The sequence below is a fragment of the Macaca nemestrina genome, chromosome 8 (assembly GCF_043159975.1).
Source record: "Macaca nemestrina isolate mMacNem1 chromosome 8, mMacNem.hap1, whole genome shotgun sequence".
Lineage (NCBI taxonomy): Eukaryota > Metazoa > Chordata > Mammalia > Primates > Cercopithecidae > Macaca > Macaca nemestrina.
Window position 1 is genome coordinate 44,721,445 of NC_092132.1, and position 18,106 is coordinate 44,739,550.

The window sequence follows — 18,106 nt, forward strand, 5'->3', positions numbered from 1 at the left end:
GCGGGGGGTATAAGTACAGGGTGCAGGAGGCGGTGCTTCCCCTTCTCCCCGGCGGTTAGTGCTGAGAGTGCGGAGTGTGTGCTCCGGGCTCGGAACACACATTTATTATTAAAAAATCCAAAAAAAATCTAAAAAAATCTTTTAAAAAACCCCAAAAAAATTTACAAAAAATCCGCGTCTCCCCCGCCGGAGACTTTTATTTTTTTTTCTTCCTCTTTTATAAAATAACCCGGTGAAGCAGCCGAGACCGACCCGCCCGCCCGCGGCCCCGCAGCAGCTCCAAGAAGGAACCAAGAGACCGAGGCCTTCCCGCTGCCCGGACCCGACACCGCCACCCTCCCTCCCCGCCGGCAGCCGGCAGCCAGCGGCAGTGGATCGACCCCGTTCTGCGGCCGTTGAGTAGTTTTCAATTCCGGTTGATTTTTGTCCCTCTGCGCTTGCTCCCGCTCCCCTCCCCCCGGCTCCGGCCCCCAGCCCCGGCACTCGCTCTCCTCCTCTCACGGAAAGGTCGCGGCCTGTGGCCCTGCGGGCAGCCGTGCCGAGATGAACCCCAGCGCCCCCAGCTACCCCATGGCCTCGCTCTACGTGGGGGACCTCCACCCCGACGTGACCGAGGCGATGCTCTACGAGAAGTTCAGCCCGGCCGGGCCCATCCTCTCCATCCGGGTCTGCAGGGACATGATCACCCGCCGCTCCTTGGGCTACGCGTATGTGAACTTCCAGCAGCCGGCGGACGGTGAGCGCCGGGCTCCGCGGTCGGGCGGGCGGGCGGCCATGAGGCTCGGGCGGCGGCGGCGGGCGGGGTAGGCCGGCGGGCCCGGGGCGGGGGGCGGGAGGGCATGTCACCCCGCGACGGCCAGCGGGAAGGCGCCGGGGCCCCTGGAGTCACGTTCCCCGAACCGGCGGGGACTCGCGCTGCCGGCAGCCGCACGCCCGGCTACTTCCTCCTTTGCGACCATTTTCTCGGCCTCAGACGCTCTCAAACTTTAGGGTGATGACGCGCCGGGAGGGTGGGTAGATTCGGTTCCTCCGCCGCGCTCCCGCCGGTGGCCCCGGGATTCTGGGACGTTGAGCGCTGAGCTCCCTTCGTGGGTAAGAGGTGGAGGCGCTCCCACCACCCGGAGTTCCTGCCGGCGCCCCAGCCTGGGGAGGAAGTGCAGTTTGGTGCTCAAAAAATACCACGTGTTGAACCCTGTAACCTCGCAGGCCCGAGGCCTGCTCCTCTTCCTGGCCCAGTCGCCTGGGGGAGCCACCAGGCCTTAGAATAAAGTTCCTGTGGCGATGTGTGGTGTGGTGGTGGTCCTGAGGCTTGTGAATCCACTCCCCAGAACTCATCAGTGACTGATGGATCTAGAAATGGAATTTACTGGAGACGTGCATTTGGGGGTTTCCCCTAGATCAAGCATTTCTTTAACATTAAAAGGGCAGAGTGGGAGGAGGGGTTGTGGGAGCCGACCACTTTGAAGGCCAGTTTTCTCAGGCAACTTACACCATGTTTAGTTAAATTTTACCTTAGATTCACAATATTGGTAGTTTTCGAGTATATTATATGTTACCTTCTGAAATAGTTCTTGTCGTTTTGAGGGGGTTTTCTTTATAAAATAGTCACTTTTGGCTATAAAATACTACTTTAGTGTAATTCCAACTGGACCAGTCTTACCTGTAGCATGCAAGAACTTCAAGTTTCTCTTTTTTTTTTAAAAAAGTGGCCCATGATACTTGTAAATCTTGGGAAATGACTGAGTACAAACCAACAGAGATTAAATTGAGCTTGAAATTTATGGGTGAGAAATGCAGCTAACTTTGTGCTTTTATTTGGAAGCTAAACAGTTAACAGAAATACAATTTTGTAAACAGATAATATCTATGATGGTCTGTTGAGTTGCTAGGATTTGTCTTTAGATCAATTGGCTTTGAGAAGTCAGCTTCATTCCATTTTACAGCCCAATTTTGCCTTTTTCCCCCCTACAGGCTGGCCACTTGAATATGTGTCAAATAATAGAAATAAGAATTCATTTTTATTTTAGTAGAAAATGCCTTAAGGGTGGGATTTAAGCTTCTATTAACATTCATTCAGTAGAACTTAGGTTACTGATCAGCTCTTCACTGTGTAAAATTGATACTGATTTTGGAAGCGAATATTGAGTGACACAGAGCCAGAAGTTGTAAAACTGCACTGCAGGTTTCCTGCCCTTTTGCTCTGTAAGCAGTAACTCCAAATGTCACTTCATAACAGTTCTTGTCAACTTTAGGCAGGATGTATCAATGCCTGTCAGATGCGGGTAGATAACTTTGGGGCAGGTTATCACAACCTAAGAGTTGGTAGAGAAAAGACGGGAGTGAATTCTAGAGACCGTAAAATGGTAACTTGAAAGTGTTACTCTTTCTGAACTTGACGTTTTTAAATCCAAAAAACAGTTTTTACGTTTCTTGGGGTTCGAAGAGTTGAACTTCAGGTTGCCGTGGTTACAGTGTACAGTATATATTAACAGTCTGTACCAGTAAGACCAGTACCCTAACTACTGAAAAGAATATGGCAGTTTTCCATTTGTCTAGTTCTGTGTGTACAATTTGCCATCCAACTAATTCAGTGGATTTCTTGTTCTTATTTTTTTAAAACCTTATTGCTACATTGATAGGCAGAATAGCTTCTGAAAGTGACCAGTTTTCAATTTCATAGGAAGAGGTGACTCATTGAAAAATAGCTCAAGCAAAGTCAGCTAAAAAAAAAAAAAAAAACTAGGGAAGCTGAGTAGGTGTGGTCACTTGATAATGAGCTAACAGCTGATTATCACTATATTCTAGAAACTGGAACTTTCATTTATAAAAAAGGTGGCTGGAAAATTCGTCCTGTGAATAATTTTAAATTTACATTGGCATGGAATTTGTGGAAATTGTTTCAGGACTTAAAAGGGACTGTTTTTCCTCTCTTGGGGGACCAGTCTTTTCATTTAAGGATGTGTTATTTCATTTAGAGCCTTTAATGGTACAGGAATACATCCAATTCAATCCTTTATAGACCCTGAAATTAATTGTAGATTTTGAAATTTTCTAGCACTATTCAGAAATAACTAAATCAATTGTTAAGAAAATCAGCGATCTAAAGTGAAATTGATTTTATGTGTCAAGAAAGCGTTAATAGTGATTTCTGAATATTGCAGACCTGGTGTTTTTAAAATTCTGTGATTATGAAACCGAGTATGTCCAACTTCACATTAGCTTTTGAAAGCATGATTCAAATCTTGGTCTAGCCTTTCATTTTCTTAAATGGAAGTTGTGCCATGAATCACTGAAATCCTCCCTCCTCCCAATAATTAAGAAACTTTCATTTTTTAGGAAATGGACTGGTTTTCGTATAATATTGTCAGTCATTAGCAATGAAATGATCAATTTTAGCAAGTAGTTGGGAAGAAGTTAAACTATTGAAATCTGTAAACTACTTCCAGCTTGTAGATAAATCTATTGGGTAATGTCTTATACTATTAAATGGGTCATATGTGAAGGAATTTGGATTTTGTTAAGTAGGGAAAAAAAGTGCTTCTAGATTTAATGGCAATTAAGGCAAGAGATTGCTTCAGGAATTCATTAATTATTAGCAATATGGCATCCTTTTATATGTGAGAAATTTCAGGGGCTTCTGGTATTTGTCTTTGCTTTATACAATTTAGGTCCTACACTAGTGTGTGATACTTGAAAAGGTCTAGCCATCTTGAAGCTTAAAGAGGAAGTGTTCAACTGTGAGACCATGTGTCCACCCACTCCACTCACCATAGTTTATGTAAAGTAGCCAGCAAAAATAATATTGACTCTGAAAATGTCTTTCCTGCAGCGGAGCGTGCTTTGGACACCATGAATTTTGATGTTATAAAGGGCAAACCAGTACGCATCATGTGGTCTCAGCGTGATCCATCACTTCGCAAAAGTGGAGTAGGCAACATATTCATTAAAAATCTGGACAAATCCATTGATAATAAAGCACTGTATGATACATTTTCTGCTTTTGGTAACATCCTTTCATGTAAGGTAAGCCAAAAATGTCCGGTAAACATGTTTATATTGTTGAGCTACTTTTAGTTTAGTGCTTGAAATAGGAACTGTGCTGTAATGGATATCTTTATTTCACAAATATCCAGGTTAGATGGCTAACAGGTTGTTTCTCAACACTGAACAAATGTTAAATCAATAGCAAATAAAGAAAAATGGGTATACGTTTTTCCCTAGGTGGTTTGTGATGAAAATGGTTCCAAGGGCTATGGATTTGTACACTTTGAGACGCAGGAAGCAGCTGAACGAGCTATTGAAAAAATGAATGGAATGCTCCTAAATGATCGCAAAGTGTAAGTATAAATAATCATATTATGAATCTTATTTTTAATAATTCCAAATCCATTCATTTTAAGTTAATATTTGTCAGGGAGAAGTTAGATACACGTAAGATAAAAGAATAAAAATAAAGATGAATAACAAGAAAATTGAATACAGTTGTACTGGAGTGAAAATAAGCTAATCTTGATTTTTATAATTGAATTTTTTACACAATAAGTATAACATACAAATAACAGGTTTAGTATAATTAACATTCATGCCAAAAGGATAACAGAAGATAGGTAAACAGAAATATGAAGCTTTTTCAAAATCAGTGCATTAGTGAAAAATCAGGAATTCAGACCTAATATTCATAATTCTTGAGGTACTGGTTAAATTAGCCCATTTTATAGGTGAGGAAACTCAAAATAATTTGCTTTTAAGTACTGTAAAATGAGAGACATACATTACTCACAAGTCTGGCCGCGGTGGCTCATGCCTGTAATCCTAGCACTTTGGGAGGCTGAGGTGTGCCCATCACCTGAGGTTGGGAGTTTGAGACCAGCCTGATCAACATGGAGAAACCCCATCTCTACTAAAAATACAAAATTAGCCGGGCGTGGTGGCACATGCCTGTAATCCTAGTTACTCGGGAGGCTGAGGCAGGAGAATCACTTAAACCCAGGAGGTGGAGGTTGCAGTGAACTGAGATTGCGCCATAGCACTCCAGCCTGGGTGACAAGATTGAAACTCTGTCTAAAAAAAAAAATTAGTACTCACAAATGCCTGTCACCAGTGCTTTAGGAGGAAAAAAAAGCAAGCCCAACCCTGGCAGGATCCAGAAAAGAATGCTATATTGCTCTTTGGAGTAAAAGTGATATAACTCTTTTGGAAATTTGTAGCTGTCCTATGAAGAAGTACACAAAGTGTCTTTCATAAAGTTTCAGCTTTACTGCAGTGTGCCTTTCTTCCCAGCCACTGGGAAGCTGAGGCAGGATGCTTGAGCCAAGACTGTAGTGTGCTGTGATTGTGCCTATGAACAGTTATTACACTCCAGCCAGGGCAAAATAACAAGACCTTGTCACTTAAAAAAGTTGCAGCTTCATTTACAAAGCAGAAAGTGATGCCCACAATGAAATACACTCCCTTTGAGAACATTTATGAAACTAACAGCATAGTGAAGACCAACCATATTTTGTGGGGAGATAAGGCAATTATTTTTATTTTACTTTTTATTCCAAAGCTAGGTTAGAGATAAGGAGATTTAGATGACTAGGGTTAGATTATGGAAGATGGTTTTTCCTTCTGCTTTGCTGTGTATTACAATATGCTATGACACACGTGCTACCTTTTCTTCTTCAGTGATACTTATTCTTTTTATTTTTATTTTTTTGAAACATGGTCTTGCTCTCTTGCCCAGGCTGGAGTGCAGTGGTGCAACCTCTGCCTCCCGGGTTCTAGTGATTCTCGTACTTTAGCCTCCCAAGTAGCTGGGATTACAGGTGTACACCACCACACCCAACTAATTTTTGTATTTTTAGTAGAGACAGTTTCACCATGTTGGCCAGGCTGAACTTGAATTTCTGGGCTCCAGTGATTATGCCACCTTGGCCTCCCCAAGTGCTGGGATTACAGGTGTGAGCCACTGCCTAGCCCAGTGATCCTTGTTGTGAATTACTACTCTTACATTCAGGAAAAATTAAATTTTAGTGTCATTTTGTTGAAAATGCTGCAGTTATGTCAGGCTGTTGTATGTTAGAGTACAGGATTGGGAAGTTTAAATTTTTATTCTAGGAGATGGCAGAGAAAGCTCAACGGCCACTTTGAAATGACGATGAAAGCTTTTTAATTTGATAGAGGTCTTTTTATTGGCATGGTACACATGCACTTCCACTCATTTGTATTGATGGGAGTGATCCCTTTAACCCTGGGTTAGCTAGAGAAGTGTGTATTAAAAGTTTCCTTTTTTGTGATTGTAGTTAGAGGTTTATTCATGTATTTCATGGTGTCATATCTTAAATTATGGCCCTATTTCTCTTTTGTAGAGTGCTCTTTATTAGGGATTCTGAATATTCTCAGTAACAATAACAAAACCAACCATCAGGCTTAATTAATTTGAACTTTATAAAATAGTATCTAATGTTGTAGTCCTTGTATATCTTAGATTTGTTGGACGATTTAAGTCTCGTAAAGAACGAGAAGCTGAACTTGGAGCTAGGGCAAAAGAATTCACCAATGTTTACATCAAGAATTTTGGAGAAGACATGGATGATGAGCGCCTTAAGGATCTCTTTGGCAAGTTTGGTAATGTGTCTTAATTAAATTTTTACACACAAAGTTCTGAATTAGTGCTCAATGTTAATTTTAGCTATTACTTTATACTAAAAATGTCAATAAAATTAGACTTACGTGGTACTTTAAAATATTTGTGGTTATTAGAATTAAGCTGCTGGCCATCTATTACACATAAATAGAATTCTATCCAGGTTAAAGGTTAATAGCATTAGATTAGCACAGTAAGGTATGACTAAGTAATTAGGACAGATTTTAAAATATTTTAAGAGGCTGGAGATATATATATGTGTGTGTGCACGTGTGTGTGATTAGAGATCCCGTGTCGTCAGAAGTATACATTTGACACAGCCAGCTTACAGTGGAATGCAGTCTCATAGGACAATAAAGCTGGTCAGTTTAAGTAACATCATGTTTGAGCAGTTTAAAACAATGATTTTCAGCAATGAAGCCAAAAATCCAGATTTTCCAGTGATTCCTTGGGATTTAAAATACTTATTTCCTGCATTTAAAAATAACTTCGTAAAACTTGAAATTAATGAAGCACAAACCAGCCTTAGTTTAGGTAGGGGTGTAACAGAAAATAACTTTTAAGCGTACACGTGCAGATGATTTGCTTGACCCTGCCCTTTGCACTTTTTGTTGAACTTAGAGGTGGCTGGCTTTTTTTAGTATGTCAAATAATAAAGAATTTGGAAATATAATACTAAATCTAGTACTTTTTTTTTTTTTTTTTTGACTCTTGCTCTGTCACCCAGGCTGGAGAGCACAGTCGCGTGATCTTGGCTCACTGCAACCTCCACCTCCCAGCTTCAAGCAATTCTCCTATCTCCTCCTTGAGTAGCTGGGATTACAGGTGTGCGCCACCATGCCCAGCTAATTTTTGTACTTTTAGTAGAGTCGGGGTTTCACCATGATGGCCAGGCTGGTCTCCAACTCCTGACCTCAAGTGATCCCAGCCACCTCGGCCTCCCAAAGTGCTGGGATTACAGATGTGAGCCACTGCGCCTGGCCAGGAAATGTAATAGCTTATTGCCATGCTAGCGTGTCACATTGAGCCCTCCACTAGAGCAAAAAACATACCATTTTGCACAAAGATAATATAAAATGTAGAAAGTGACATCATGTTTCACAGCTCAACCCCCAAATTGTCTTTAGCTACTGTCTTTTATATATTTCAACTATCGTGTTTCTTAGTATCTTTTCATTAGAAGCTATTTGTAAAAGTTGATGTTGTTAACTACCTATCCTATGAGTAATGCTGCATAAGTTGACCACAAATATGTGAATATGTTGTATTTTCTTTGGCCTCAGGAGAGAGGCACATTCAGAAGAAAATCTGCCTTGGCCCATACATCTTCTAAATTTCTGTAATCAAATGTGATTTTTAACCTTTTCTGCCCCACTTGCTTGAGAGACCACCTGCCTCAGTTACTTATCTCTCCCACTTTAGAGGGAGTTAGGGAAAACATGTCTTCAGAAATAAATGCTTCCTCCTCCAGGTAATTCACCTGTGTCTTTAAAAAAAATTTTTTTTTCCTGTCTTTCAAATTCCTAAATCACCTGTGTCTTACCAAAGAGTCCAACCATGTATTCCCTCCACTCCCTATTGAAAGTCAGGTAGGCCAAGGCTTAATAAATACTTGTGTCTTAATTGATACAAAGAAAATCAAATTGGTCTGGCACAGTGGCTCATGCCTGTAACCCTAGCGTTTGGGAAGGTCAAGGAAGGAAGATCACTTGAAGCCACAAGTTTGAGACTAGCCTGGGCAACATGGCAAGACCCTATCTCTACAAAAAGTAAGTTAGCCAAGCATGGTGGTATGTGGGCCAGTAGTTCCCAGCTACTCGGTAAGTTGAGGCAGGAGGATCACTTGAGCCCAGGAGTTGAGGTTAAAGTGAGCTTATTCATTGTGCCACTACACTCCAGCCTGGGCGATGGAATGAGATACTATATAGAAAAGGGAAGGCTTCAAATTATTGGGTAAAAAACGCAACTCTGTTTTGTGCTAGAGCTGAGAATGAAACTTTTTACAGCCATTTAAAGTAAACCTTAAATGGAAGGAGGAATCCTTCAGGGGAGGGAAGGTATTTACCTTCTTAATAATAAAGGGTCTTTCAAGGTGGGAGGGAGGAGTCAATTTATGGAGTTTTGAAATTTTATCTCATTTTTTTCGTGGCTTTGTCTTTGCATATTGAAATTTGAAATGTATAACATGAATATTGTATGGAATATTTTTGATTTATTTAAAAAAATTTTTTAGGGCCTGCCTTAAGTGTGAAAGTAATGACTGATGAAAGTGGAAAATCCAAAGGATTTGGATTTGTAAGCTTTGAAAGGCATGAAGATGCACAGAAAGTAAGTGGTCTGTATTCAGCAGGAAGAAGGGGGTGCAAAGTTGAGTTGCTCTTGTGTTGAAGTTTATGTGCATACTAATAGCTATTTTACATGTTCTTATATTTTCAGTTATTTGCATTTTATGCATTAGCTTTGAGAGTATAAATTGGTAACCTATGTTGTCCCAAAACCTTGAGATTTTGGGATGGGTTTGTCTTTAGCTTTTGTGACTTAACAAATTCGTCTTAACTGTTAAGGAAATGAACTATAAGTTGAAAGTTTTGTGATTTTTTTTTTTTTTTGGAAGGCTGTGGATGAGATGAATGGAAAGGAGCTCAATGGAAAACAAATTTACGTTGGTCGAGCTCAGAAAAAGGTGGAACGGCAGACGGAACTTAAGCGCAAATTTGAACAGATGAAGCAAGATAGGATCACCAGATACCAGGTTCATTTTTAATTGAACAAGCAAAATAAGACAGGGATGAGGAAACCTATTTTACGTTGATTTCAGTTACTCCCAGGTAACTGGAGGGTTTGAGAGGGGAATAGGAGAAGAAACATGGGATAAAATAATAGGAGATGTAATTAGGTACCACCATGGTTTTCTTTTTTTATAGTTTTCTTTTCTTCTTTTTAGGGTGTTAATCTTTATGTGAAAAATCTTGATGATGGTATTGATGATGAACGTCTCCGGAAAGAGTTTTCTCCATTTGGTACAATCACTAGTGCAAAGGTAAGAAAACATATGGTGCAGTTTTTTTGAGGTTTGATAAAAATTCATACATGTAGATATATGTATATAAATTTTGCATTAATTATAGCCATTAGAGAGGTGTTTGCTTCATTACTTCTAAAACTTATATTCACATTTGAAGTAGTTGTCGTAGCCTAAGGGTTAACTTATAAATGGCAAGTGCTGAACTCTTTGCTAAGGAAGACTGATAATCCTCACATGATATGCAGTATTCCAACAATTAGTCATTTTACTAAAGCAATTTATTAGGGACTTATAATTGTTAGTATAGTTCTGATCTGTTTGTTCATGTCTACAATTCATTCTGGGTAGTCAAGCCCCAATTCCTTCCCCTGCCCCCTAGCAGTAAGAATAGAGATCATATTTTCTTTTACTTGAAATGAGAGATTAAGAAACACAACAGTAGTATTCTAGTACAGATTCTGAAATCTTGATTTAAGAAGTTTTCTTCTAGATGTTTTTGTCTAGTGTCCGTGGGCCAAGAGTCCCTCTATATGCAAAGTTTTGTGCATATGTAATTTTGCTGGGGTTGGGGAAGAGTGCATAGAAAAAATTACAACTCAACTGAACTGGAATGACGCTGTGGCTGATCTTTCTAGTCAGCTTTTCCTGGCAAGCCCGAGGAAGCTTCTGTGAGAGTGAGGAAATGTTAGGGGAAAGGTGTGTGAATACAAGTAAGATGGAAGTCCTATGGTTGTCTTGTGTTTCAGATTATGCTTTTTATGTAAGAGTACTTAGAGTATGATAGAATTTATTCCTGAATGTTTTTGTCTTCAGTGTGTTCCCTGGATGTTGTTTAAATTGAGTGTTGTGCATCAGCATATTTTGAATGTATGAAGCATGCATGTTTTTCTGTTTCTTGAGACAGGATCTTACTATGTTGCCCAGGTTGGAGTGCAGGGGCATGGCACAGTCACAGCTCACTGCAGCCTCAGCCTTTCCTGGGCTTATGCCAAGCTTGTCCAGCCTGCTGCTTGCAGGCCACATGCTGCCCAAGAGTGCTTTTAATGTGGCACAACGCAAATGCTTAAACTTAGGAGGGTTTATTTTTTATTTTTTATTTTTTTGCCTTTTTTAAAGATGAGTCTCACTCTCGCCTGAGCTGGAGTGCAGTGGTGCAGTCTCGGCTCACTGCAGCCTCCGCCTCCCGGGTTCAAGTGATTCTCCTACCTCGGCCTCCCGAGAAGCTGGGATTACAGGCGTGCGTACGCTCAGCTAATTTTTGGCATTTTGAGTAGAGATGGGATTTCACCGTGTTGGGCAAGCTGGTCTTCAACTCCTGACCTCAGGTGATCTCCTGAAGTGTTGGGCAGGCGCGAGCCACCGTGCCTGGCTGATTGTCTTTTTACTGATTGAGGGAACATTTGTTTTATTATTTTTTTGAGACGGTGTTTTGCTCTTTCACCCAGACTGGAGTGAAGTGGCACGATCTCAGCTCGCTGCAACCTCCACCCCCTGGGTTCAGGCAGTTTTCCTGCCTCAGCTTCCTGAGTAGCTGGGATTATATGCACCTGCCACCACGCCTGGCTCATTTTTGTATTTTTAGTAAGGACGGGGTTTCTCCATGTTGGCCAGGCTGGTCTTGAACTCCTGACATCAGGTGATCCACCCGCCTCGGCCTCCCAAAGTGCTAGGATTACAGGCATGAGCCACCACGCCCGGCCGAACATTTGTTTTATATTGGAAATATTTTCTTCGGATTTTCCACTTTATAGACTTCAGTTGTGTGTGTGTGTGTGTGATCTTAGAAAGGCTTTCTATTTCTACATTTTTTACATTCAGATTCAGAATCTACCTGGCATTTAAGATTTTTCAATGTAATGTGAATAAGAGTTCTACATTTTTTCATTTGTCCCAGTGTATCATATATTGAGTAGCCCAAAGTCCTTTTTCCCCAGTACTTTAAAATGTTAACTTTTAACACAATGAATTCCCATAATTGCTTGGGTATATTTCTGAACTCTTATTTTATTACCATTTGTTCCTGTGCCACTCGCATACTGTTAATTTAGTTTTATAGCACGTGTATATATGTTGCTGGCCTAGCGAGTGGTTCTTTGCAAGTCTTCATTTCTCATTTAAAAGGTCTTTGCAATCAATTTTAGAGGAACCTTCCTCTTGAGTGTTCTTTGTAGTGTAATATTTATGGATCCTCTGCTCTTGAATGTGAAAACTTTAAGATGTGGGTATTGTAAGATGCAACTACTTTTTTTCTCAAAGGCATAGTAAAGCATCTTGTCAGCTTGAATTGTTAGAGTAGTCACAATTTAATTGGGAAATGCTTCCAGTGGTGCCCAAAAGCCCATTTAGTAGACCTGGGATGTATTTATTTAGATAATTTTAATATTGAAAATACAATCAAATTTAGTATCTAAAATCTTTAAAAGTTTCTGTGCGGCCTTCACTTCTGTCAGTTCTTTGGCTTGACTAGGGCAGTGCATGTGTGTAGTTTGCCCTTAGTAACTTGGGTATTAAGGAAAAATTGTGAACTCAATGGGTGAATACAAGATTAAGCATTAATATGGTTTAGTTATTTGATTCGGTGATTTATCATTGTCTAAATTGTAATACTGTTTTTATGTGCCTCATTCTACCATTGCATTAACTTTTTTTTTTTCCTTTTAATAGGTTATGATGGAGGGTGGTCGCAGCAAAGGGTTTGGTTTTGTATGTTTCTCCTCCCCAGAAGAAGCCACTAAAGCAGTTACAGAAATGAACGGTAGAATTGTGGCCACAAAGCCATTGTATGTAGCTTTAGCTCAGCGCAAAGAAGAGCGCCAGGCTCACCTCACTAACCAGTATATGCAGAGAATGGCAAGTGTACGAGCTGTGCCCAACCCTGTAATCAACCCCTACCAGCCAGCACCTCCTTCAGGTTACTTCATGGCAGCTATCCCACAGGTAGGTTTTAGGAGGCAACCAGAACCATGAAGGTTTTCATATTTGGTCATTTCTAGTGTTTTTTATGCCCCATGCCCCCCAAATCTGAAACATTAAGAAAGGTGAATTATGATTGAGTTGGAAAAAATGCCTGAGTCTGAAGGCCTGGTAAATGTTTTGAAAAAGTATGTATAATTTATTGTATTATTTGCTTTTTTCTTCAACTGATAAACTCATGTGCTTTTTTTTCCCTGCAGACTCAGAACCGTGCTGCATACTATCCTCCTAGCCAAATTGCTCAACTAAGACCAAGTCCTCGCTGGACTGCTCAGGGTGCCAGACCTCATCGTAAGTATTTTTTCTTTTAATTAAGGTTGGGGATTGAGTTTAAAAATACGCATTGGGTAAAACAGCTCTTCTATATCAATGTTAGGTTAACTATTGCATTTCACGTAATTTGTGGTTATGGATGTTCATTTTTATAGCATTTAAAAACAGTGCTAAGATAGTAATGTCTACAGTGGTTTGATTTCCTTTTATAAGAGTTTTGGGAATAGGTACAGCTCTTCTTTCTTTCTTTCTTTCTTTCTTTTTGAGACAGAGTCTCGCTCTGTTGCCCCAGGCTGGAGTGCAGTGGCTCAATTTCGGCTCACTGCAACCTCCACCTCCCAGGTTCAAGCGATTCTCCCTGCTTCAGCCTCTGGAGTAGCTGGGATTACAGGTGCCCGCCACCACACCCAGCTAACTTAATGCATTATTAGTAGAGACGGGGTTTCACCATGTTGGCCAGGTTCGTCTCGAGCTCCTGATCTTAGGTCATCCGCCCACCTCAGCCTCCTAAAGTGTTCAGAGTACAGGTGTGAGCTGTGGTACCCAGCCAGTTTCGTATTTTGTTAGGCCACAGTTTTAAAGGTCTCGTTCCATTTAATCATGTATGAGAATCAGAGTCGTGGCATTTTAAGTCTTGTCCTGTGGAACAGTACGTTATATTCCAAGAGCACTTAGAGTTTATTTTTTTAGACAGAGTCTCACTCTGTCTTCCAGGCTGGAGTGCAGTGGCATGATCTTGGTTTACTGCAGCTTTCATCTCCCGAGTTCAAGTGATCCTCCGGCCTCAGCCTCCCAAGTAGCTGGGACTACAGGCACACACCACCACACCCAGCTAATTTTTTAAATTTTTTGTAGAGACGGGATTTTGCCCTGTTGGCCCGGCTGGGAGCACTTAGAATTTTACCATGATTTTGTTCCAGGTATATTTATAAGTACTCATCCTGTATGAATTAATGTTTTTACTTACTGATGCTCTTGAGTCTGGGAAAATGGCAGATGTAAGACTCAGCTTTAAAAAGCTTTGTCACTTTTTAGTCTTTTATGCAAACCTCAGATCGAAGAAAAAAGCATGAACACTTTTCAGTCAGTAAATTTTCCCAGTTAATGTATATTCAAATCTTTAAAATGCAGCATTCCAAAATATGCCCGGTGCTATCCGCCCAGCTGCTCCTAGACCACCATTTAGTACTATGAGACCAGCTTCTTCACAGGTTCCACGAGTCATGTCAACACAGCGTGTTGGTGAGTCTTAATCCTTCCTTTAAAAATTGATCACCAATTTGAAAGAGCAAGATAAAAATACAAAACGTTCTTATTTTTTAGCTAACACATCAACACAGACAATGGGTCCACGTCCTGCAGCTGCAGCTGCTGCAGCTACTCCTGCTGTCCGCACCGTTCCACAGTATAAATATGCTGCAGGAGTTCGCAATCCTCAGCAACATCTTAATGCACAGCCACAAGTTACAATGCAACAGGTATGGATTTAATGATTTCTTAATAAAAATCACATTTCTTGGGTGAAGTCAAAGGTGTGAAGACAGCTGGGTACAGTGGCTCACACCTGTAACCCCAGCACTTTGGGAGGCTGAGGCAGGCAGACTGCTTGAGACCAGGAGTTTGGGACCAACCAGCCTGGGCAACATAGCAGGACCCTGTCTCCACAAAGAAAACTAGCTGGATGTGGTGGCACATGCCTGTAGTCCCAGCTACTAGGAAGGCTGAGGCAGGAGGATTGCTTGAGCCCAGGAGTTTGAGGCTGCAGCAAGCTGTAATCCCTGCTGGGTGACAGCAAGACTCTGTCTCAAAAGAAAAAATGTAAAGACACCTGCATGATAGATTTTTGAGAGCTTAGCCTATCTGGATCATCCTGCTAATATGATAGTATGTAAGATGTCTTATGCTTCAGGAATTGGTCAAGCAGCCAGAAATTCACATCCTAAATCACCATGCCTGGTCTAAAACAACTATTATAAGTAGCTATGGGCCGGGCGTGGTGGCTCACACCTATATGTAATCCCAGCACTTTAGAAGGCTGAGGCGGGTGGATCACTTGAGGTCAGGAGTTTGAGACCAGCCTGGCCAACAGGGTGAAACCCCAGCTCTAAAAATACAAAGATTAACTAGGTGTGGTGTGGCACATGCCTGTAATCCCAGCTACTGGGGAGGCTGAGGTAGGAAAGTTGCTTGAATCCGGGAGGCGGAGGTTGCAGTGCGCCAAGATTGCGCCATTGCACTCCAGCCTGGGCGAAAAAGCGAGACTCCATCTCAAAAAAATATATATATATCTATGGTATATGATATATAATAACTACTTTGGCCTCTTGATTCACTGACTCAACTTCTCCACCTCATGTTTCGATGGAAGTCTACCACTTCAGCAGATGTCCATTGATGACTGTATTTGCCTTTTTTTCTGTGCTTTAAACTTAAGTTCTCATTTTCTGTCTAGCCTGCTGTTCATGTACAAGGTCAGGAACCTTTGACTGCTTCCATGTTGGCATCTGCCCCTCCTCAAGAGCAAAAGCAAATGTTGGGTGAGTACTTTCGTCTCACCTTGCCAGTTTAAAGAGACTAGAAAATATAGGAATCACTTAGGAACCGTTTGTACCTAAAATTGACAACTAGGGCAGTGGAATTGATCTGAATTGGCATGAATGATTATGATACACAGTTGGTCTGCCTAATTAAAACCACTGGAAAGCCAGTAAGAAAATGTATTGTTAGTAATAAATAGGGTAGTAGGGCATTAGTCACTGTGGGCCCTCACTACATTTTTGAGATAAGGAATTTGGAAGCAAATGAGAAGAAAATTTGTGACTTTGCCTGAACACCGATTTGACAATCTAATGGTAACATTGCTTAATTGGCAAGCCGATAATGTCAAGAGTTAATTGCCTCGTGGCTGATTTTCTTAACTCTGTTGTTCCCATGAAGACATAATGAAATTGTGGATTATGGTTTATTATATACGTAAGACAGAAGTATGGTTCTTAAACCCCAGTTTAATGTGGTAATTCAATGCAGTTAAAAACTTTTTTTTTTATTGAAGGGAGTTTTTGAATGTTTCTGTTCCTAGGTGAACGGCTGTTTCCTCTTATTCAAGCCATGCACCCTACTCTTGCTGGTAAAATCACTGGCATGTTGTTGGAGATTGATAATTCAGAACTTCTTCATATGCTCGAGTCTCCTGAGTCACTCCGTTCTAAGGTGATTTAAATTTATTTACCATGTTGCCTCTTTACACAGTTATTACATGGCTTTTTATGGGGACTTAATTGTACAGAACACTTACATCATGTTATATATAAGCCATGTACAATTGTAAAGTCTGCATAATAACCTGTGGTGCTATTATCCCCATTTTATAGATAGGGAAACTGAAACAGGCTGAGTAATTTGCCAAATGCCTACACAGCTCTTAAGTGGCAGAACCTGGCTTCAAATCCCATCAGCTCCAACAGTCATACTCTCAACTGCTGCTGCTTTCTCTAGTGGAGACAGAAATATTTTTCAAGCATGGGGAGGACAAGGAAAGAGAAGTGCAAGGGGGCGATTCATAATTCTAGAATAATGGTGTAATGGAACTCAAAATTGAATGTATATAGTTTAACGTAACAATTTATACTTTCATCTGAGGGAAGAAACTTACCTTTGTTGGGAATTGGTATGTTACCAATATGAAACTCTTTATTTCCTTTCCTGAACCAGTTTATCTGTTTGCACCTTTCTTAGGTTGATGAAGCTGTAGCTGTACTACAAGCCCACCAAGCTAAAGAGGCTGCCCAGAAAGCAGTTAACAGTGCCACCGGTGTTCCAACTGTTTAAAGTGAGCTTTTCCCTCTGGTTTATTGTTTTAAGCTTATTTTCTTCATCTTTTATTAAGTTTGTTGAGCATATTTTTGAAATGTACGTAGTAAAAGATCATTTTACAGGTCATTTAAATGTATTGCTAATTTTTCAAGGAAAAGTAGAACTAACTATAGAGGAATTAAAGGAATTTTAGCTGTTAACTGTTGGATTCTTAAAATCCCAGCACTTTCAGGTTTTTTTTTTTTTTTTTTTGAAATGGAGTTTCGCTCTGTCACCCAGGCTGGAGTGCAGCGGCGCGATCTCGGCTCACTGCAACCTCTGCCTCCTAGGTTCAAGCAATTCTCCTGCCTCAGCCTCCCAAGCAGCTGAGATTATAGGCCCATGCCACCATGCCCAGCTAAGTTTTGTATTTTTACTAGACTCGGGGTTTTGCCGTGTTGGCCAGGCTGGTCTGAAACGTCTGACCTCAAGTGATCTTCCCATCTCTGCCTCCCAAAGTCTTGAGATTACAAGGCGTGAGCCACTGCGCCCTGCCAGATTTTGTATAGTAATATATATTAAATGGCCTGTCACAGGTTGGCTTTCATGGTTACACCTTTCCTTTTCGGGTGATGTCCTTGGGTCTCTACTGCTGTCTTTCATTACTCCCAAGAAATTGAGTAGTGCAGCCAGGATCAGGACCAGGGATTGGTAAATCTTTTTTGTAAAGGGCCAGATAGGAAATATTTTGGGCTTTGAGGACCATGTTATCTCTGAAATGATCTTGTTCCAATGTTACCATGTCACGACAACCGTATACAGTATATATACAAATGAACAGTTATGGCTGTGTTCCAATAAAACTATAGATAAAAACAGGCAGCTACATTGGATTTGGCTAAGGGCTTTAATTTGCTACTGACAAGTGATAGTCCTGGTCTTAATTTATTTTTTTAACATTTACAGATTGATCAGGGACCACGAAAAGAAACTTGTGCTTCACCGAAGAAAAATATCTAAACATCGAAAAACTTAAATATTATGGAAAAAAAACATTGCAAAATATAAAATAAATAAAAAAAGGAAAGGAAACTTTGAACCTTATGTACCGAGCAAATGCCAGGTCTAGCAAACATAATGCTAGTCCTAGATTACTTATTGATTTAAAAACAAAAAAAAAAAACACAAAAAAATAGTAAAATATAAAAACAAATTAATGTTTTATAGACCCTGGGAAAAAGAATTTTCAGCAAAGTACAAAAATTTAAAGCATTCCTTTCTTTAATTTTGTAATTCTTTACTGTGGAATAGCTCAAAATGTCAGTTCTGTTTTAAATAACAGAATTGATAACTGAGCAAGGAAACGTAATTTGGATTATAAAATTCTTGCTTTAATAAAAATTCCTTAAACAGTG

At 40.5% G+C, this 18,106-nt stretch overlaps 1 protein-coding gene across 2 annotated transcripts; it reads left to right on the forward strand.

The window, feature by feature from the left end:
* Positions 1-2: 2 nt before the first annotated feature.
* On the forward strand, positions 3-18,106 carry LOC105476050 (poly(A) binding protein cytoplasmic 1). Of its 2 annotated transcripts, none has more exons than XM_071067937.1 (16): positions 3-394; positions 508-736; positions 3,830-4,023; positions 4,222-4,337; positions 6,470-6,609; positions 8,862-8,956; positions 9,243-9,380; positions 9,573-9,668; positions 12,318-12,590; positions 12,827-12,917; positions 14,031-14,141; positions 14,223-14,377; positions 15,352-15,436; positions 15,979-16,109; positions 16,635-16,728; positions 17,658-18,106. In XM_071067937.1, the coding sequence occupies exons 2-15, from the start codon at positions 544-546 to the stop codon at positions 16,725-16,727; spliced, it is 1,911 nt and encodes a 636-aa protein (XP_070924038.1). In that variant the 5' UTR covers positions 3-394; positions 508-543; the 3' UTR covers position 16,728; positions 17,658-18,106. The 2 variants fall into 2 exon arrangements, with proteins under 2 accessions (XP_070924038.1, XP_070924039.1); XM_071067938.1 differs by having other exon boundaries at positions 6,470-6,600.